We start from the raw sequence: 17,115 nt of genomic DNA on the forward strand, positions 1-17,115 counted from the left end.
AATGGTAGCTGAACAGCAATGCAGCCAGAGCAAAAGGGAGGAATGGCGGCAAGCAGCTTCTTTCCCTCCCTTACATTGTAAACAGGCTACCTCCACCTAAGGGGCATGTAGCTCTTAAAGCAAATTTTAAGTACAAAAGATGAACATTTTTCTTCCTTGGTTTGGGAGAACACACCAATAGTTCCAACTACCACAAAAAGAATTTCAAATGCATAAACTTGAAAATAAGGAATAAGCAAATTATACACCACAGTGAAACCCACTTAAACATCTAACATCTCAGCATATTAGGTTTATAAACAAATTTTCCATGAGCCATAAGGCAAAACTCACATTTGTAGACACTACTACTAGACACAAAGGCTTTGTCAAACTGATTTCCAAGTCCCACCCTCAATATTCAGGTCATAAAAATCTGTAACAATTTAAAGATTTGCCTATAAGTTTGAAAATTGTTTACCAGTGGGCATTTCTAGAAAGCAGAATTAGGAAAGGAGGGAGAGAAACACATATTCATTTTATTTACCTTTGTCTTATTCAGAGCCATTTTATAAATAAATATTTAACCACTGTAAAAATAAACCAGCTGCACCAGCACATATCTAGAATCTTAGCACTTGAAAAGCTCAGGCAGGAAGATTGCGAGTTCAAGGCCAGCATGGGCTGCATAGTGATATGCTACCTTTAAAACTTAAAAATTAAATTATAAACCTAAAATTTTTAAATTAGAAAGCCCTAACTCATTCTCATTTTAACATATTCTCCTAAATAAGCTAAACTAAAGATAGGAGAAAATGCAGAACTATAATAACAATTATCTTCTCATTTATTTTTAAGTGGCCTTTATTGATATAAAATATACATGGAGAAAAGTTACCCAGAACTGTATAGATCATAAAATGTTCACAAACCAAACACAGTACTTAAAACCTAGGTCAAGGAAGAGGAAGTTGCTGGTAGCCCAATGTTCCCCCATACAGCTTCCAGCCACTTCTCTCCTTTAAGACAGCCACTACCTTTATCTCTAAGAGTACAAAATAGCTTTGCCACTAAAAATTACAGCATAAGAGGGACAATCATTCCTTCCTTCAAAAACTATTTATGTGCCTACTGTATGTTAAGTATAAAAACTCAGATCATAAATTTTTCATTATGTGACAAAATTCCACTGAATATTTAAAAGTATGCTATAATACATAGAGAAATGTAATATAGTATATTGAAAGTAAATTTTTTTTTTGCCTTTTTGAGACAAGGTCTCACTATGAGGTTGGCCTTGAGCTCACTTTGTACCCTAGGCTGGTCTCGAACTTGCAAAGATCCTCTTGCCTCAGCCTCCCGAGTGCTGGGATTACAGGTGTGTGCCACCATGTCCAGTCAAAGTAACTTATTATAACAAAAACTGGGTCTGGGGCTATAGCTCAACAACACAGCACCTGCCTAGCAAGCACAAGGTCATGAATTCAATTCCCAGTACCAAAAAAAAAAAAATATGTGTATTATCTGACCTCAACAAGTCATATGGAAAATAACCTTGGCCTAGGGCAATTTTCTGACACAATCCATTAAAACATTTAGACACTCTGTCCCCCTCTTCTCTCTTTCTCTCTTTCTTTCCTTCTCTCTCTCTCTTTCTCCCTAATTTCCATGAGCTAAGCAAATTTGCTCTACCATACACCCTGTCGTGATGTTCTGCCTTACCACAGGCCCAGGAACAATAGAGACATGTGACCATGAACTGAAACCATAAACCAAAACAAATTTCTACTCCTTTAAATTGATTTCCTCAAGTATTTTGTCACAGCAATAGAAAGCTGACTAATATAACACCCTCACCACCTTGTCTGTTTTCTTTTTCTAAATTTTTGCATGCATTCTAATTCTCAGAATCCCTAAAAGTGGATGATCTGATCTTTCTAGTACAGGTATCAATAAAAAGTGAGTAAGATGTTATTTTTTAAATGTAGCTAGAAATTTCAATGAATTTTTATATTTAGGTCACTGGTCATTTACAGAAAAGAAAAATAAAAATCTTCTGCAGTTGAAATATTAACAAAACATATTTCCTCGCATACTTTTGTAACTGTTTCTGCAATGAAACTATGAGATACTACATACATTAAATTGGAAAATTTGGCTTTCCTTGGGACAAATTCAAGAGTGATGGTGCACATATATTTTCACTTTTTACTCTATGTTAATCTACAGTGATATAGATTTCATGTTTATAAGAACTCTCCCTCCAAGTTCCAGCTTGCCAGTGGGACTTACCTTCCACAACATCCCTCTTATAATCACTGTCATTGTCACTATCTGTTGGTCGGTAATAGATATAAAACCCTTGAATGGGAGTGTTATTGTTACTTGATGGGATGTACTAAAAAAAAAAAAAACCAAAAGAAGATTTGTCAAAGACAAAAATGAATGTAACTTTCATATCCATTAAGAGTTCATTATCTGTGTTATAATACTTTTCTAGCTTTATTTTGCAAGCATACTTAATGGTCATTTTTAACTTAATTCAAATATATTTAAAGATAATGAGAGCATTCATCTAAGTACAGGTCTGCTAAATAAAAATACTTCACTAGGTTCAAAGGCATAACGTATACTTGGTTCAAAATGAATAAATTATAAAATGATTTAAGTTAATGGCACTTTGATGACAGCCAAGGAAACAATAAATTTTTAACCTTGACCCTCTTAAACTATGTGCTTTTAGACAAATAATAATCCCTTCTGCTTCTCCTCAATGAAAAGTTCAACAGTTTTGTTACTTACAAAAAAATGAAAATATAAAATTACTGACATGACTAAACCAGGAAAAGCTCTCATTAGAGAAGATGTTTACATACCGTCCACTTTAGCATGATCTGAGTGTCGCTAACAGCCTCTGTGTATGCAATGTGAGGTCCAGTTATGGGACGGCTGGAAAAACGTTTGGGGAATCCAGCCACCTGGTAAGGACGAGATGCTGAACTCCGAAAACTCTCCCCATAATGATTGATAGCAATGACCCTAAATTTGTATATTGAACCTTTAGGGGGAAAATAAAAACAAAAACCCTATAACTATAAAAAACTATAATAAGATATCTGAAGGTAGAATATTCAAAATATGACAATTATATTTAAGTGTCTATCTACTATAATGGTAACACAGTCTAATGCCTGTGTGCTAAGTAGATTTCAAACCACTTGCCAATTCAGCCAATGGGGACTGTCTGTTCGATACCTTGCATTTGAGAATCCAAGACATTATTAGGAGTCACAAGAGTGAATGCTATGAAATATTAGTGATGCCTGGAGAAAGCAGGTAGAGAATAAAACAAGAAGACAGACATCTACTCTTTACTGTCCCATTTGAAGTTATACATATCAGAGACAGTATCAGTTTGCCTTTAAAAGAAAAACTTTAGTGAAATTTAATATGAATATGTTTACAAAGAAGCCATGAGTAAGTGGCAGCAGATGCCCTTCTAGTTTTAAAAAAAATAGGATAAAGGGGAACAGACTTTAATCACAATAGAAGGAATTTATTTGAATTAAATATTAGTAATTTTCTTTTTTTGGTACTGGGAATTGAACTCAGGACCTTGCCCTTGCCAGGCAGCTGCTTGTGCCACTGAGCTATATCGCCAACAAATACTAGTAATTCTTAAAATGCTATGGTTTCTAAATTTTTGAAAATCAGAATTTAAAGAATATAATAAAATCTTTTTTGGTGTTTTTGAGACAGGGTTTCGCTATGCAGTTCAGGCTGGCCTCAAACTCTCAGTGATCCTCCTGGCTCAGCCTCCAGTGCTGTGTTTACAAGCGTGTGTCACCACAACCAGAAATAAGAACACAATAAAATACTAATGCAAATGCTCCAATCATTCAAAAATAACCCTTGGCCTTCTGAACACAATGTCAAGGTATAAAGTGTTAGTTAGCCTAACCCACACTTAAAAATGCTATCTCTCCCAACTAGACTTATCTATGCTTGCGCTCCTCATATTGCTTGGTCAGACAAAGGCAGGCATTTGCATTTAAAAGTCCAGAAACAAAAATGGCTGTCAACCCCAGTAAATAAAAGTTTATTTATGCTTTTTATTTTCTGGAATTTGATCTCTCCTCTATACCCTTACGATTTCTTTTTTCTGGGAAGGTCAGCCTCTGCTGAAAGAAAACTTATAGAACAAGCTCGTGTTAACTATTGTTTCATTTCCATAAGACTAAGCTCTGAGTATAACTGTGCTGAGTGAGATTCAGCATCAGACACTTTTAATCAAATAACACATATTTTTCCTCTTAAAATATTCTATCATAGCAAAACATATACACACAAATGTTCACCACATCATTATTTCTACCATTTTTGTTTGTTTGTTTGTTTTTGTTTTTCTCCGGTACCGGGAACCGAACTCACGACCTTGCGCTTGCCAGGCAGGCGCTTTGCCGCTGAGCTAAATCCCCAGCCCCATCACATCATTATTTCTAATTGTAAATACATAGAAACAATCTAAAATCTAGAGGAAAAAAATAGTTAAGGGATGGGAGTGTAGCTCAGTGGTAAAATGCTTCCCTGGCACATGCAGGGTCCTGAGTTCAATTCCAGCACACCCCCCTATGGCTATATAAAGTATGGTGTGCTTATAGAGTAGATATATAACTATTAAAAATTGAGATTTTAAAGAATTTTAACAATATTAGAGAATGTATATGATACAATATGGGATAAAGGAGACATAAAATATACATGACATGATCCCAGGACATCTTTTTAAAAAAAGGCTAGGGAGAAATTTATCAAAATATAAATACCAAATATTTCTGGATGGATGAATTTCAGGTGGCTTATTCTCTTTATATTTCCTTTTTTTTTTTTTTTTTTGGTCAATACTGAGGATTAGACCCAGGGCCTTCATATTGAGCTCTTCTTTGTATTTTGGAATAGGACTTGCTGAGTAACTAAACTGCCTAGGCTAGGCTTGAACTTGTTATCTTCCTGCCAAGCCATATACATTTCTGGTATTACAGGCACATACCACCATACCTGGCTATATTTTCTTTATTTTCAAATTTCTTTTTACTGTAAGCATTCATTACTTTGCCAATAATGATGCAGTAAAAATACACATCTAAAGTTAGTACTGCTGGCTAGCAAAAGCAAACATTTGAATATCACAACCTGGTTCTAAATTGCGAACTTCCACAGAAAGTTTGGAAGGAGGGATATCTTCAGCCGCCACCAGCCAATCACCAGTCCTCATCCGCTTATATTCGACCTTGAAGGCTGTGATGGGAGAGCCACCATTTGCCCGGGGAATCCATGTGACATACACTGAGGTCTCTGACGCAGTGGAGATAGTTGGTCGATCTGGAGCCTCCGGAACTGAAAATGGAAACACTCACTTCACAGGAACCCACAGTGACAAGAATAACCCAGAAACAAGAATAACTTAAATAAACCAAAAGGGATAAACCCCAAACCTCACGCTATTAATGGTTTCGCACTCAATCTTCTGCCAGAGTTAATATTATGGCTGTCTTCCTGGCATCTATGAAAAGCTAATGGGAAGTGAAAGAGTGAAAACAAGAAATGGAAGGAAAAGTAAAATGACCATGACTTGATAATCACCGCTGACACGGTTAAAGAGTATGACAATTCTGACTATGTTATCTTGGAATCACGAGTAAAATATTGTGTAAGTAATTTTTATTTGGTACATCAAGTTTGCTGTGGTTATAGTTTATAACAGATTGTCACAATTTTGTGTTACCTTACTTAAATGTTTTTCTTTATCCAACCAAACTACATAAAACATATTCAGCCTACCTCACCTCCTGATTATTGTATTAACCATTACTATTACATCTTATTTTAGTCTATCTCATGGCTACATGAATTGTTACTTCAAAATATAGATTGCAAGTAGCAAACAGACAAAATTTGGTTAAATCAATACTTGTAATAATGGGACAAGGGAATGCTGCCCAGAATAAATACAGGAAGACAGAATGTGTAAGTAAAGTATTCTCAGAAAGATGAGCTGCACAAATATGCAGAAAAAGGGAGTCAGGGAGCAGATGCCTGGCAGCTTTCAGTTAGCATGGCCAAAGGAAGAGGTGCCCTAATGCACAAGTGAGATGGACTAGACCCTGTGGCAGGTGGAGAAATCAGGAGTGAGATCATCAGCCACTTAAATCATGTGCCTAGTTCCTCTCACTAACCAGGAAACCTGGTGGTTATAAAAAAAAAAAAAAAAAGAATTAAGATGTGTCATAAACATGTGCCAACTCCCCACAATGAATGTAACCACCATGTACTGAAAATATGTACTAATAAATAAATTAAAAATTTAAAAACTACCTTCCCACTTGGTTTCCACAAGGGAGGAAGAATGCTGATAGAAACAATCTGGCCCAAATGATACTCAGAGAGCAAGCTGGTAAATTTCCACTCTGGTTTACACAGTCACCTGTGAGCTCTGTAAACACGGAGAGGGGGCTCAAGTGATCACAGATCTTCTGGGGTGCCGACAACAGAGTTTGTGAGTGGAGCATCAACTCGGGGCCGTGGTAACATGGCTTTGGTGAAGCCATTAGGAGGTCTCTGCCTAGCTGTGCCACATACCTCAAGCAACACACTTCTGTCTCAACACCTCTTCAGTCCTTATTATAAATACATAAGAAAGAAGGTAGTAATGTTGAATTTAGTATTGTACAGGGGAAGCAGTGGCATTTCAAGAGCAAACTGCTTAAGGAACAATAAAAGGAATGTATTCAAAGCACGCAACTCCGAGTGATACTTACTGTATTCCTTTCAATTAGAAAGCAGTGGAAACAGAATGAGTAGAACTGTTAGTGAACCTCTTTTTAAACACTAGAACACCAAGCAACGTCTTTATATTGATTTATATGAGGCTCAAACTCATTAAATACCACAGACCAAATAAGAGAAGAAAGTTATTGGGGAAAACATCTTAGGTGTCTTAAAGAAACAGCATGTGACTCTTAACAAGGTGTAAAAGAAACAATGCTGCACTTGGGGCTGGAAAACCTGGATGTGAGCAGTCTGCATGAGCCCAAGCATGCTGCAAAACTCCTGAAATCTCAGTTTCCTAACGTGCACAATGGATACATCACCTTCTTTTGTTAGGAGGATCAAAGAAATCACTTCTTATGGTTACCTCTTGGATAACTCCAAACTCATGACTTTCAAAGCTGAATTCCTATCCTTCGCCCGAAGTTTCACTAAACTAGTCGCACTAAATAAAACCTAATCTCTAAGCAAAATTGAACATGTCATTAGTCCATCTCTTGCATAAGGAGATGTCTTTGCCTAGAACCTCGTTTCCCATTTCTTCGTCTCACTGTGTCATTTTTGTCCTCTGTGGCTTAGCTCAGGGTGCTGAGGAGCCTCTCTCACCATTACTCATCCTCCTTGGTATCAAGTGGATGGCATAGGTATTTCTCTTGTGATCCCACAACACCATCAGTATAATCTCAAACAGAATGAGTCAAAATCATTGCTACTGGTTTATTTGTCTACATTACCTACTCTACAGTTATGGAATTAGATAGTTCACCTACTCATTAGTATGGGTTTAAATGTCTCTACTATTCACTATACTATAAACTCCCTGAAAGGAAGGATTATTTTATCTCTGCTCTTCAAACATTTAGTAGTGTCTTCCATAGACTGTATTAAACAAATAGCACAGTTTTTGCTCTCCAGATGTTAGCTTTATTTAAATAAAGTTGACATTCATATAAGGAGTCTGCCTAAAATGACTGAAAGGTGCCTCAGAAGTGAAAGTACTCAGGTGAGCAAGGCTCACAACATTCAAGAGGGGAGTTCAAAGCATTCAATAGGAGAGAAGTCTGGAAACCCTTAAAGCTCAACTAAGAAATGTAAAGTCTTCCCTACATATCCCAACAGATTAGCACAACCACAAAAAGCACATTAGCGGTCTGGTGGCTTGCTCAACAATACATAGAGTGCTTGCCTAGCATACACATGGTGCTGGGCTCAATCCTCAGCTCCACACACATGCACATATGCACACACACATACAAACCCACAAAAAACTTTTGGCTGTAACTATAAATGTGAAATTTACATACTAAGAAAGCTTTTGAAAATTTGACTGCTCATTTAAAATCCCTAAGATAACTAGATATAGCAATCAAGTGACTATGACATATAATTTAGTAACACATTTACCAGTGGCACCACCACCAATGATAAATCACACACACACACTAAAGGTTAGACTTTCTTTTTTTTCTTTTTTGGTTTTTTTCCTGTACCAGGAATCGAACTCATGACCTTGTGCTTGCCAGGCAGGCACTGTGCCACTGGGCTAAATCCCCAGCCCCCAGGTTAGGCTTTCTTAATTCAAAATATAAAGTTAGTTTTCTTGCCAAAGAGGAAACAGAAAAATCCTTTTTTTGAGTTATAAAAACTTAGTAGCAAACTTTGAATGTGAGTCTATTGGGTTAAATAAAATGACAGACATTAAACTAAATCCAAACTAAATGTAGGACCTTAAAAATGGCTGAAATAGGACAAGAAGGAACTGAATAACAGATTACATCCTAACTTTCTATCTCTGCACTCCGCAAGGCCTAAAATAGGCCAATCAGAAGTGTAAATAACCAAAAAGAATAAAATGAAGATTCCTTTCTTTACCTCCACTGTGCCTGGAGGCATCTGTAAGCACCACTCCAAAGGTGCTGTTTGCAGCCTCTGAAACAACAGGATGCTTAGGGATCCCCACGGCTGGAGAGGACACCTGCGTATTTTTTGACGATGCTGTTTTCTCTACAAGAGGTTAAAAAACAAAAATCAAACACTCAATGCAACTTAAGCTTATACATGTAGTTCTTTAAAAAATACCGTGAACCTTAACTGGTACACAAATAGAGATAGGACTAATCTGCCATCCTGTTTAACTATAATATCTATATATAAATACTCAGCTAATCTTAAGAACTGACCAAAAAAGTACTTTGTCTTTTTCTAGTATCTTTAAAAGAAAACTAAAATGTGTCTTTCTTCATTATACTAACTTTAACACCACGAAAACAAGTGAAAAAGTCAAATGAGAAGGTTTTCAAACTATTAATCCATTTTTCTTTGTACTGTACATATTTAACAAAATAATTATCTAAACAATTCACTATTTAAAAGCTTCTGCTCAGTTTTTTCATAGAAAAAGGCCACAATAATTTTTAATATTTCATACACAAAAAGTAAAATTGGGTTTTTTTAAAAAAGTAAAATATATTATTATTCAGTATGTATAGGTCACTCTATAAAGAATTATAGACTGATGGTGAACACTGACTGAAGATACATTTAAAATAGAAAGTATTCATCATTCACTGACCAGACTTAGTAATTAGATTAAAAAAAATCTTTTTCAAAAGCCAATAGAGAACGTCTCATTCCTCAGACTTTCTGAGACAGAGCCAAATGGAAATCTTCCTCCCACTTTCCACCTCCATCCACTGATGTCCTTTCAGGCCAGGTCATGACAGCATCTTCAATTCAACTTCCCTCAAGGGCTGCCCCATGGGAAAAAGGGCCATTCCTTGAGCTCTCTCTCCCAGCACTGTCTTCAGAAATCACTCACAGTACTTGTCATATTTTGGTGTCTCCACCTGTACCCTTGCCCTCCTCCAGTCCCCTCATACCCCACAGCCAGACTCATCCTGTTCGACCAGAGGGCACATCCTATCATGCTCTGCTCAAATGGTCCAACTCTTCCCAGTTCAGAGAGGAAGAGCCGAAGTCCTTGCAAAGTCCGCAAGGCATTATACAATTTGGTGATCCTGTCATCTACTTGAGCACCTTTCCACTTCAGCCTCCCACTCACTTTGCTCCCATCACTGTGGTGACCTTGGTTCTCCGAGGGGCACAGGAAGTATACCTCACCTGGGGGCCTTGGCACTTGCTGTTCTCTGAGTTAGGAGTGTTCTTTCCCCAGATACCCACATGCCTTCCTACCTCCTTGTTACAACTTATGTCTAGATCACCCAAAGCTTCACGTAGTCATAGGGGTGGCTTTTCAGAGGTAGCTGGATCTAGAGTGTGTGATTACTGTATCAGTCCACTGATTGGATTAGCATAGTTCTGGCTAGGACTAAGGGTGTGAGTGCTACATCTGCCTAGGGTGGGCCTGCATACAATGAGGGACAGAAAGAGTATAATGTGCTCTCATCTGCCTGCTTGCCTTAGACTACTTCTCTGCAATGCCTCCCTGCCATGTCACCCTGCCTTGGACCTAGCTGGTATGGACTAAAACCTCTATAAACTGTGAGCCAAAATAAAACATTTTCTCCTTTAACTTTTGGTGTTGGTTATTTTGTCTCAGCAACAAGAAAAGTAATTAAGACACTACCCATGGTAAGTCTACTGTAAACTGACCACTGTGGAATTCCTGACCACTTGCTCAAACCGTAACAACTCTACCCCACATGTTTCTCATATCCACCCCTGAATTTATTTCTTTTGTTAACACCCCCTTCTAATATAGTAATAAGTTAAATGCAAGCTTCTCCCAACTAAAATGTGATTTCCGTGGGGGAAAGGAGTTTTGTCTATTTTGTGGACTGCTGGGCACATGAAAGCATTCAGTAAATATCAGCTGAACTGAGTCAAATTCTGTTTTGCAGTTGGTATCTAAGTATGGATCTTACCTTCTTTATGGAAGTACAAGCTCCATCAGGATAGTTCTGATCTTGACCATCTCTGTTTTTCTGCATTACCTATTCTAATGCTGTATATCCTAACTCTCAGGAATACCTGTGGAATACTGAATGGAATGGAATACTACAACTACTCAAATGTGGCAAAAGGAAAAAATGTTAAAATAAGCTTGTTTCAATAATTTATAACTAAGAATCTCTACTATCCAAAATCATTTGGCATGAAGACAACCAGCTCCGTTCTCTAATGAAGGTTATACTCACCTTTGCTGGTTCGGAAGGTAAGCATGGCAGGCTGTCCTTCACCTGCGGCACTTCTTGCCACCATCAAAACCTCATAAAGACTGGATGGCTCCAGTTCTGTTAACTGTAGCTCATTTTCACTGCCAGGGACTCGAACTGTGTGCCAGCTCCCCACTGCACCAGCACCATCATCCAGCTGCTCAAGAGAAACCCCAAAACAACAAAAGATGGATGGCAGGAAACCCTTCATCCACATTTGAGAAAAACTAGAATTCACATGATTCTAGAGGACTTCTGGGAATGAGATGGACCACTGCAAGCAAACGAAATATAATACTATTCACATTAAGAAATATAAGGAGCAAGAACTCAGGAGTTATCACCGTCAAAGGATTCCTGGGCCTCCCAAAGTCTGTTTCCTTTACCTACAATAGGGAAATATCCCCTTTCTTACTGGGTTAATGAAGGAATTTTTAAAATAGATAGTACTGGTATTAATAACATGTATATGATAAATTAAGACATACTACATTAAATATGTTTGTACATATATGAACTATATAATTATGGATGAAAGATTTCCAGTATTCTTGCTTCACAGGTTGATACCGTTTAAAAGTATGTTAGAGGAAATATAAAGAGATCTAATAGTTGTTTCCTGGTCAATGAAACCAAGAGACAATATTGCAAAATGATCAGAGGGTAAATGATTATCAACAATTTCCTTTCCTTTATCTAGAATTATCAGGCTATGAACAGTGGATAAATTTCCTAATATCATGACATTGGCTTTTCCAGTCATTGAAAATATTAGACATTACTTAAATAATAGATATCAAAATGTCTTAAACAAAGAAAATGATTTCAAATATGAGTACATCTCCTATTTCATTCATTCAAAAATCTCATTAAATAAAGGAACTTTTTCATTTTGCCATAGTGCAAGCCCACAGAGGAAAAATATTATATGAAGAATCAACAAAGAGAGGTCTAAGGTTTCCTAAAATAAATGACCAAATAATGTAAGACTCTAATACAATTAAGAAAACAGCTCAAAATATATAAACAACTCTCAAAAATTGTGCCAGAGGCTTGGTTCAAACAGTTGTTTCTAGGAAAAACTGCTTTATTTGCTAAATAAATTGCATCCTAAAATCTTAGCAAGGGATGGAATTATAGTTTTAAAGTGGTTTATAGAGCTTGACACCAAAAGTATAAAACAAAAAGCCTGATTAAAAAATATGAAATGGTTACTAGGTCTTTAGAATCCCCACTTAGAGAAAATTATTTGTAATTCATTCTCATTACTTTTGTAAGATTGGTCAGTCCAGCATGACTCGATCTGACAACTCATCATTCTGGAACACCTTTGTTCTGTTTCTGCCCTTCCACAAATGTAAAAGATACTAAGCACATGCATATATCAGGGCTATGGAGTGAAGAGAGAAAGATGATAGGTAGGAAGACATTACCTTTCGATACTTCACAAAATAGGCATTGATGGGCAATCCACCGTCCTTGCCCGCCCTCCACACCAGGTGGTACGTGTCTGCTGTATGGGTCTGCGGAGGGCTCAGGATGATGGGGGCATCAGGGACAGAGGTGCCACTGGCATTTTTTTCTGATGATGATTCCACTGCACCAGGATGTCCCTTCACTGGAAATGAGCTCAACAAGCCAGATTCTGAACTGTCTCTTTGGTCTCTTTCATCACTCTGAATAGCATCAGAAGGTGTGATTGTTTCTGCTTTTGTATTTGTTTCAAAAGGAACTGTAGAAAAACACAGACAAAGACAGAGACAGACAGACAGAGAGACAGAGAAAAAGAGAGGAGATAGTTTGAAAAAAAAACCTCATTATTTCAGTGTCTTCTACCCAGCTGGTAACGTAACTGCCCACGCTAGTATTAGTAGCACATTTTGATCCCTTAAAGTTAAAACATGGCAACATCGAAAATATAGTCTGTTGTTCATGGTACAGTAAATGAATTGTTTGAAAAACAGTTTTATGATGTGATGGTTGAGTGGCTTAAAGGTTTTTATTTTTCCTTTGCTTTATCATAGCAGTCCCTCTTTACTAACAATTTGCTGGACCAATCTTAAAAGATCTAAGGTAAATAAAACATAGGTGGTAAATAAAACACAATGGGCAATGCATTTCCCTGGGAACAAGGTCATAGAGATAGTAAGAAAATGGGCGAGAATTAGAAACTTGCACTTTGGGAGGCTGAAGCAGGAGAACTGGTCATAAGTTGGAGTTCTACCTGGGCAACTTAACAAGACCCTGTCTCAAAAGGGCTGTGGATGTAGCTCAGTGCAAAGGACCTAGGTTCAATTCCCAGCAACTTCCCCACCACAAAAAGAATTAGGATCTTACACACTGGGTAATTACTCTCAAAGATGCTTCCCAGAATTCACTCGTCTCACATAGTCTTCTCTTGCATGGAGTTCAGGGCATCAGCTTGAAGAAAACCTGGCACCTCTACTTTTATGTGTATTCTAGAGACCTAGCTACCACATGGATGTATGCCCCCGCCAGTCATGTGATACTAGGATATGGAGATAGACACTGAGGAGTCCACCCTACAAAAGAGCCACGTTTGCCAAAGCTGTGTCAGCTGTTCTGGTTCCAGGGGCCCTCTGATTATGAGATGCGATTGAAAAAAAAAATTTTTTTTTAAATGTATTACAGTAAAAGGCTCACTGCCGGTAATCTTGTAATCTCCCTCAAAATAATTTCCCTCACTTCAAACACACTTATTCTTGCCACTTCCTGAAGCAATTCCGGAAGTCCTCTTTTGTGTGTTTAGTTACACTGTCGTGGCTGCCTCAGTGTCCTGAATCAATTCAAAACCTTCACTTTCCAGGAGGACTGTTGCAAGTTCGAAGCCAGCCTAGGGTACATAATGAGTTCAAGGCCAGCCTGGACTACAGAGCAAGATCCTGTCTTAAAAAAATAACCAAAACCCAAAACCTTCACCTTGATGATCAGTTTAACTCTGGGGAGAAGCCAGACATCACACGGTGCCAGATCTGGTGGATAAGGTGGAAGAGGACACACCAGAATGTTCTTACAAGCCTGCCTTTCTGTGGCTAGCACACAGCAGCAACATTCACCATATTTTTGATCATCCCTTATAAAGACACTCATACAACTGCATTACAGAGAAGAAGAACTGCTAACTGCATCTACTCAACCCCACATTCACAGGAGATAATAAAGGGACGTGACTTGAAGTCACTGAACTTTTGGGTAGTCAGTTATGCTGCAACAGGGACCCCACCCCACAGACACCCACCTACCAACCGGCTCTCAAGGAAGAGGGAGAAATGCAGCTAGCAAGACCAGCAAAGGTAAGGTTTACACCTCACAGGACTTATTTCTAAGCCCTATTTCTGTATAGAATTGAAGGTTAGGTTAGTTAAGAAATTATCAATCTAAAGATAAATAAAACAAGCAGACAGCCTTAATACTTATGAAAAATGGTACATAGACTATACAGAGGAAGATAAAAACAATTTATGTGCCCTGATAAAATAAACAGGTTTATATATCTGATAAAAATTACTAAGCATGTGCACACCTATAATCCCTAGCACTCAGGAGACTGAGGCAGGAAAATCGTTGCAAGTTCGAGACCAGCCTGGGCTACAAAGTGAGCTCAAGGCCAGCCTGAAATGCACAGTGAGACTCTGTCTCAAAAAAGACCAAAAAAAAAAAAAAAAATTACTAAGCACATTTCATAGGCCAAGCATTATGCATGACATTTAATAACCATAAGCTCATTTAATTCCCAAAACAGCACTCTTAGGTAGAGAGTAATACTTCCTCCCACTTTATAGAAGAAGAAATAGGGTTCTGAGAGACTGACAACAGCTGTCAGACCAATGTCAGTGGCGCCGCTGTGGAAAAAGAGAAAGGAATTTATGAAAAATCCCATGCCAGTATCATAAAACTAAAGGATTGACAGCTTGGTTTCTCTAAAGTGCTAGGAATACTGGTCACAAAAAGATCAATTATTTATTTCTTTGTGGAAGAAGAGAACAGAAGAAACAATGTTACAGTTATAAGAAAGTCCAGATTCCTGGTAAAAAGTGGGTGTGTTTTTAGAACTACTGCCCTTTAGCAGTCAACCAACAAAAACCAGACTAACAGCTTAAGGTCAGTTCCCTGGGAGGTTAAAAGAGAGAAAAGGTGGCCCAAAAGCATCCTCCATCAAAGAAAACAAGAAGCTAGCGAGAAAATAATACAGAAGAAAACCAATTAAGTTCACTGAGACAATTTGAAAATATTGCTCCTGGAACAGCTGTGTTTACCTAGTGAGTCAGAGGTTGAGTGGATGTTCAGGGTTGATCTGGTGCCTGCCTGCTAATGCAGAGAAACAGTCTCTTGAAACTGGAGGTAATTAGCTGTGGCTTGGGGTAGCAGGGAAAACCACTGTATCATTAGCAGTTTCATGGGTCCCCTGGGCAGCTGACCGCTGCGGAAGTGGCATTTGGCTGCAGAAGAGTTTCCATACCAAATGCCTCAGTTTACACAGAGGCACAAAAAAAAATGTTACACCACCACTGTAAGAGAATCAAAATCCTATTTCTGTTATTCAGGTACAACATAGCCCTTCACAACTTTTATCCAAAAGGGGGCCAATTAACTTCTACCATTCTCAGTAATATAATTTGGGCACTCACAAGACACTAGATACAATCTTAAAGACTTTAAAAATACAGATGTCCCTTGATTTATAGTGAGATTATATCCCGATAAATTTATTGTAAATTAAAAATATAATTAAGTTGAAAGTGCGCTTAATTCTCCTAACCTACTGGACAGCAGAGTACGTATTGTGCATTATTGCAATGGAGTAGCTGGCTGGGAGCTGCAGTGTCACAAGAGTATCATACCTCTTATTGCTAGCCCAGAAAAGGAAAATATTAAAGGCATGGCTTCATTGAATGTGTCATTTCCACATCATTGAAAGGTAAAAACCAAACAAACAAAAAACTGTAACTGGAATCATCTTAAATTGGGGAGCATCTCTACTTTCAAAAGTGTTTTCACATGTATTCTTAACTTACATGAGAAACAACTCTGTGAAATAGGTAGAATAGATATCCAGCATTTTTAAGGTGGATTGTTTTTGAATTAGAAGAGATCAATAAAACTATAGCAATGTAAATGAACTGACTGATCTGTGTTGAAACTAATTAAATATGGAGTATTGTACAACCACATCTGTCCAAGATGTTTCCATCATGAGGACTCACACCAGCAACACCCACCCTACACTATTTAGAAACTGGGCCAACTCTCATAATAGTTTTGAACAGTTACAATTCAATCCACAAATACTTGTACATCCAGAACTTTAAAAACCTAGGTCTCTGGTGAGAAAAAAAGAAGGGAGACCTTTATCTCGGATTTTTTTTCCTCTTGCCTTCACAGCAAACAAAGAAAATTGCTATCAGTATGTTGGAATTTAATACAGCTCAGATTCCTATGCAAAGAAGTAGGTTATGTACATGTTGTGTACCCAGCGGCCCGTCCTCTGACTTAAGGGTGCCCACACACTGGCAGCACGGTTCACACTTGGCGGACTGACTTGCACAAAGACCTGAGTGGAACCAGATCATGACACAATTAAAGCAGGGAATTCTAAAGGCCCAGCCCTGTTATCCAGAAGGAAGAATAGGGATTACAGGGTCAGAATAAGCACTGACCTGACCCCCATGGGCTCTCTGACCTGTGGGCAGGACAATCCAGGTGGAAAGGGGCCACAAAGAGCGCTCTTTAAACCAAAGGTTTGTCAGGGAGTTCAAGATGCCCAACACTAAAGACAGTACTGGATATTCTGCCTCTCACAAGGCAAATATAGCAACAATCTCTACCCAGGTGAGTACTTGCTGGGGAACACTACTCTAAATGCCCACTGATGGAAGGTTTGAATTTTAATTAAGTCAACTTTAAGTTAATTTTAAATAATACTGATGGATATTCTACATGGAAGTACTTCAAAAATCATATAGTTTTAGGTCATCATCATGAAAAATCAGTGGAATATAAACAAGTAATAGTATACATCTCATTAGAAAAGTAACTTTGGGTAAGATAGAAGAAACACATACAGCAAGTCCCTGACTTAGAAACAAGTTCTGTTATGGGTGAATGTTCTTAA

At 37.9% G+C, this 17,115-nt stretch overlaps 1 protein-coding gene across 9 annotated transcripts in view; it reads right to left on the minus strand.

The window, feature by feature from the left end:
• Cdon (cell adhesion associated, oncogene regulated) overlaps positions 1 to 17,115 on the minus strand; it is an 89,578-nt gene that overhangs the window by 26,697 nt on the left and 45,766 nt on the right. For 8 of the 9 annotated variants that reach the window (XR_001232897.1, XR_001232898.1, XM_013511115.1 and 5 more), the window contains 6 exons: positions 12,416 to 12,714; positions 10,965 to 11,139; positions 8,680 to 8,811; positions 5,173 to 5,376; positions 2,856 to 3,037; positions 2,272 to 2,377 (listed from right to left, as the gene is read on the minus strand). Coding sequence is in view for 7 of the 9 variants with exons in the window: in XM_013511115.1 (XP_013366569.1) it covers positions 2,272 to 2,377; positions 2,856 to 3,037; positions 5,173 to 5,376; positions 8,680 to 8,811; positions 10,965 to 11,139; positions 12,416 to 12,714 (1,098 nt within the window). In the remaining 2 variants the exon portion in view is untranslated. The remainder of the gene's footprint in view (positions 1 to 2,271; positions 2,378 to 2,855; positions 3,038 to 5,172; positions 5,377 to 8,679; positions 8,812 to 10,964; positions 11,140 to 12,415; positions 12,715 to 17,115) is intronic. The other variant, XM_013511117.1, reaches the window with a different exon arrangement.

Source organism: Chinchilla lanigera, unplaced genomic scaffold, assembly GCF_000276665.1.
Source record: "Chinchilla lanigera isolate Chin_1 unplaced genomic scaffold, ChiLan1.0 scaffold00011, whole genome shotgun sequence".
NCBI lineage: Eukaryota > Metazoa > Chordata > Mammalia > Rodentia > Chinchillidae > Chinchilla > Chinchilla lanigera.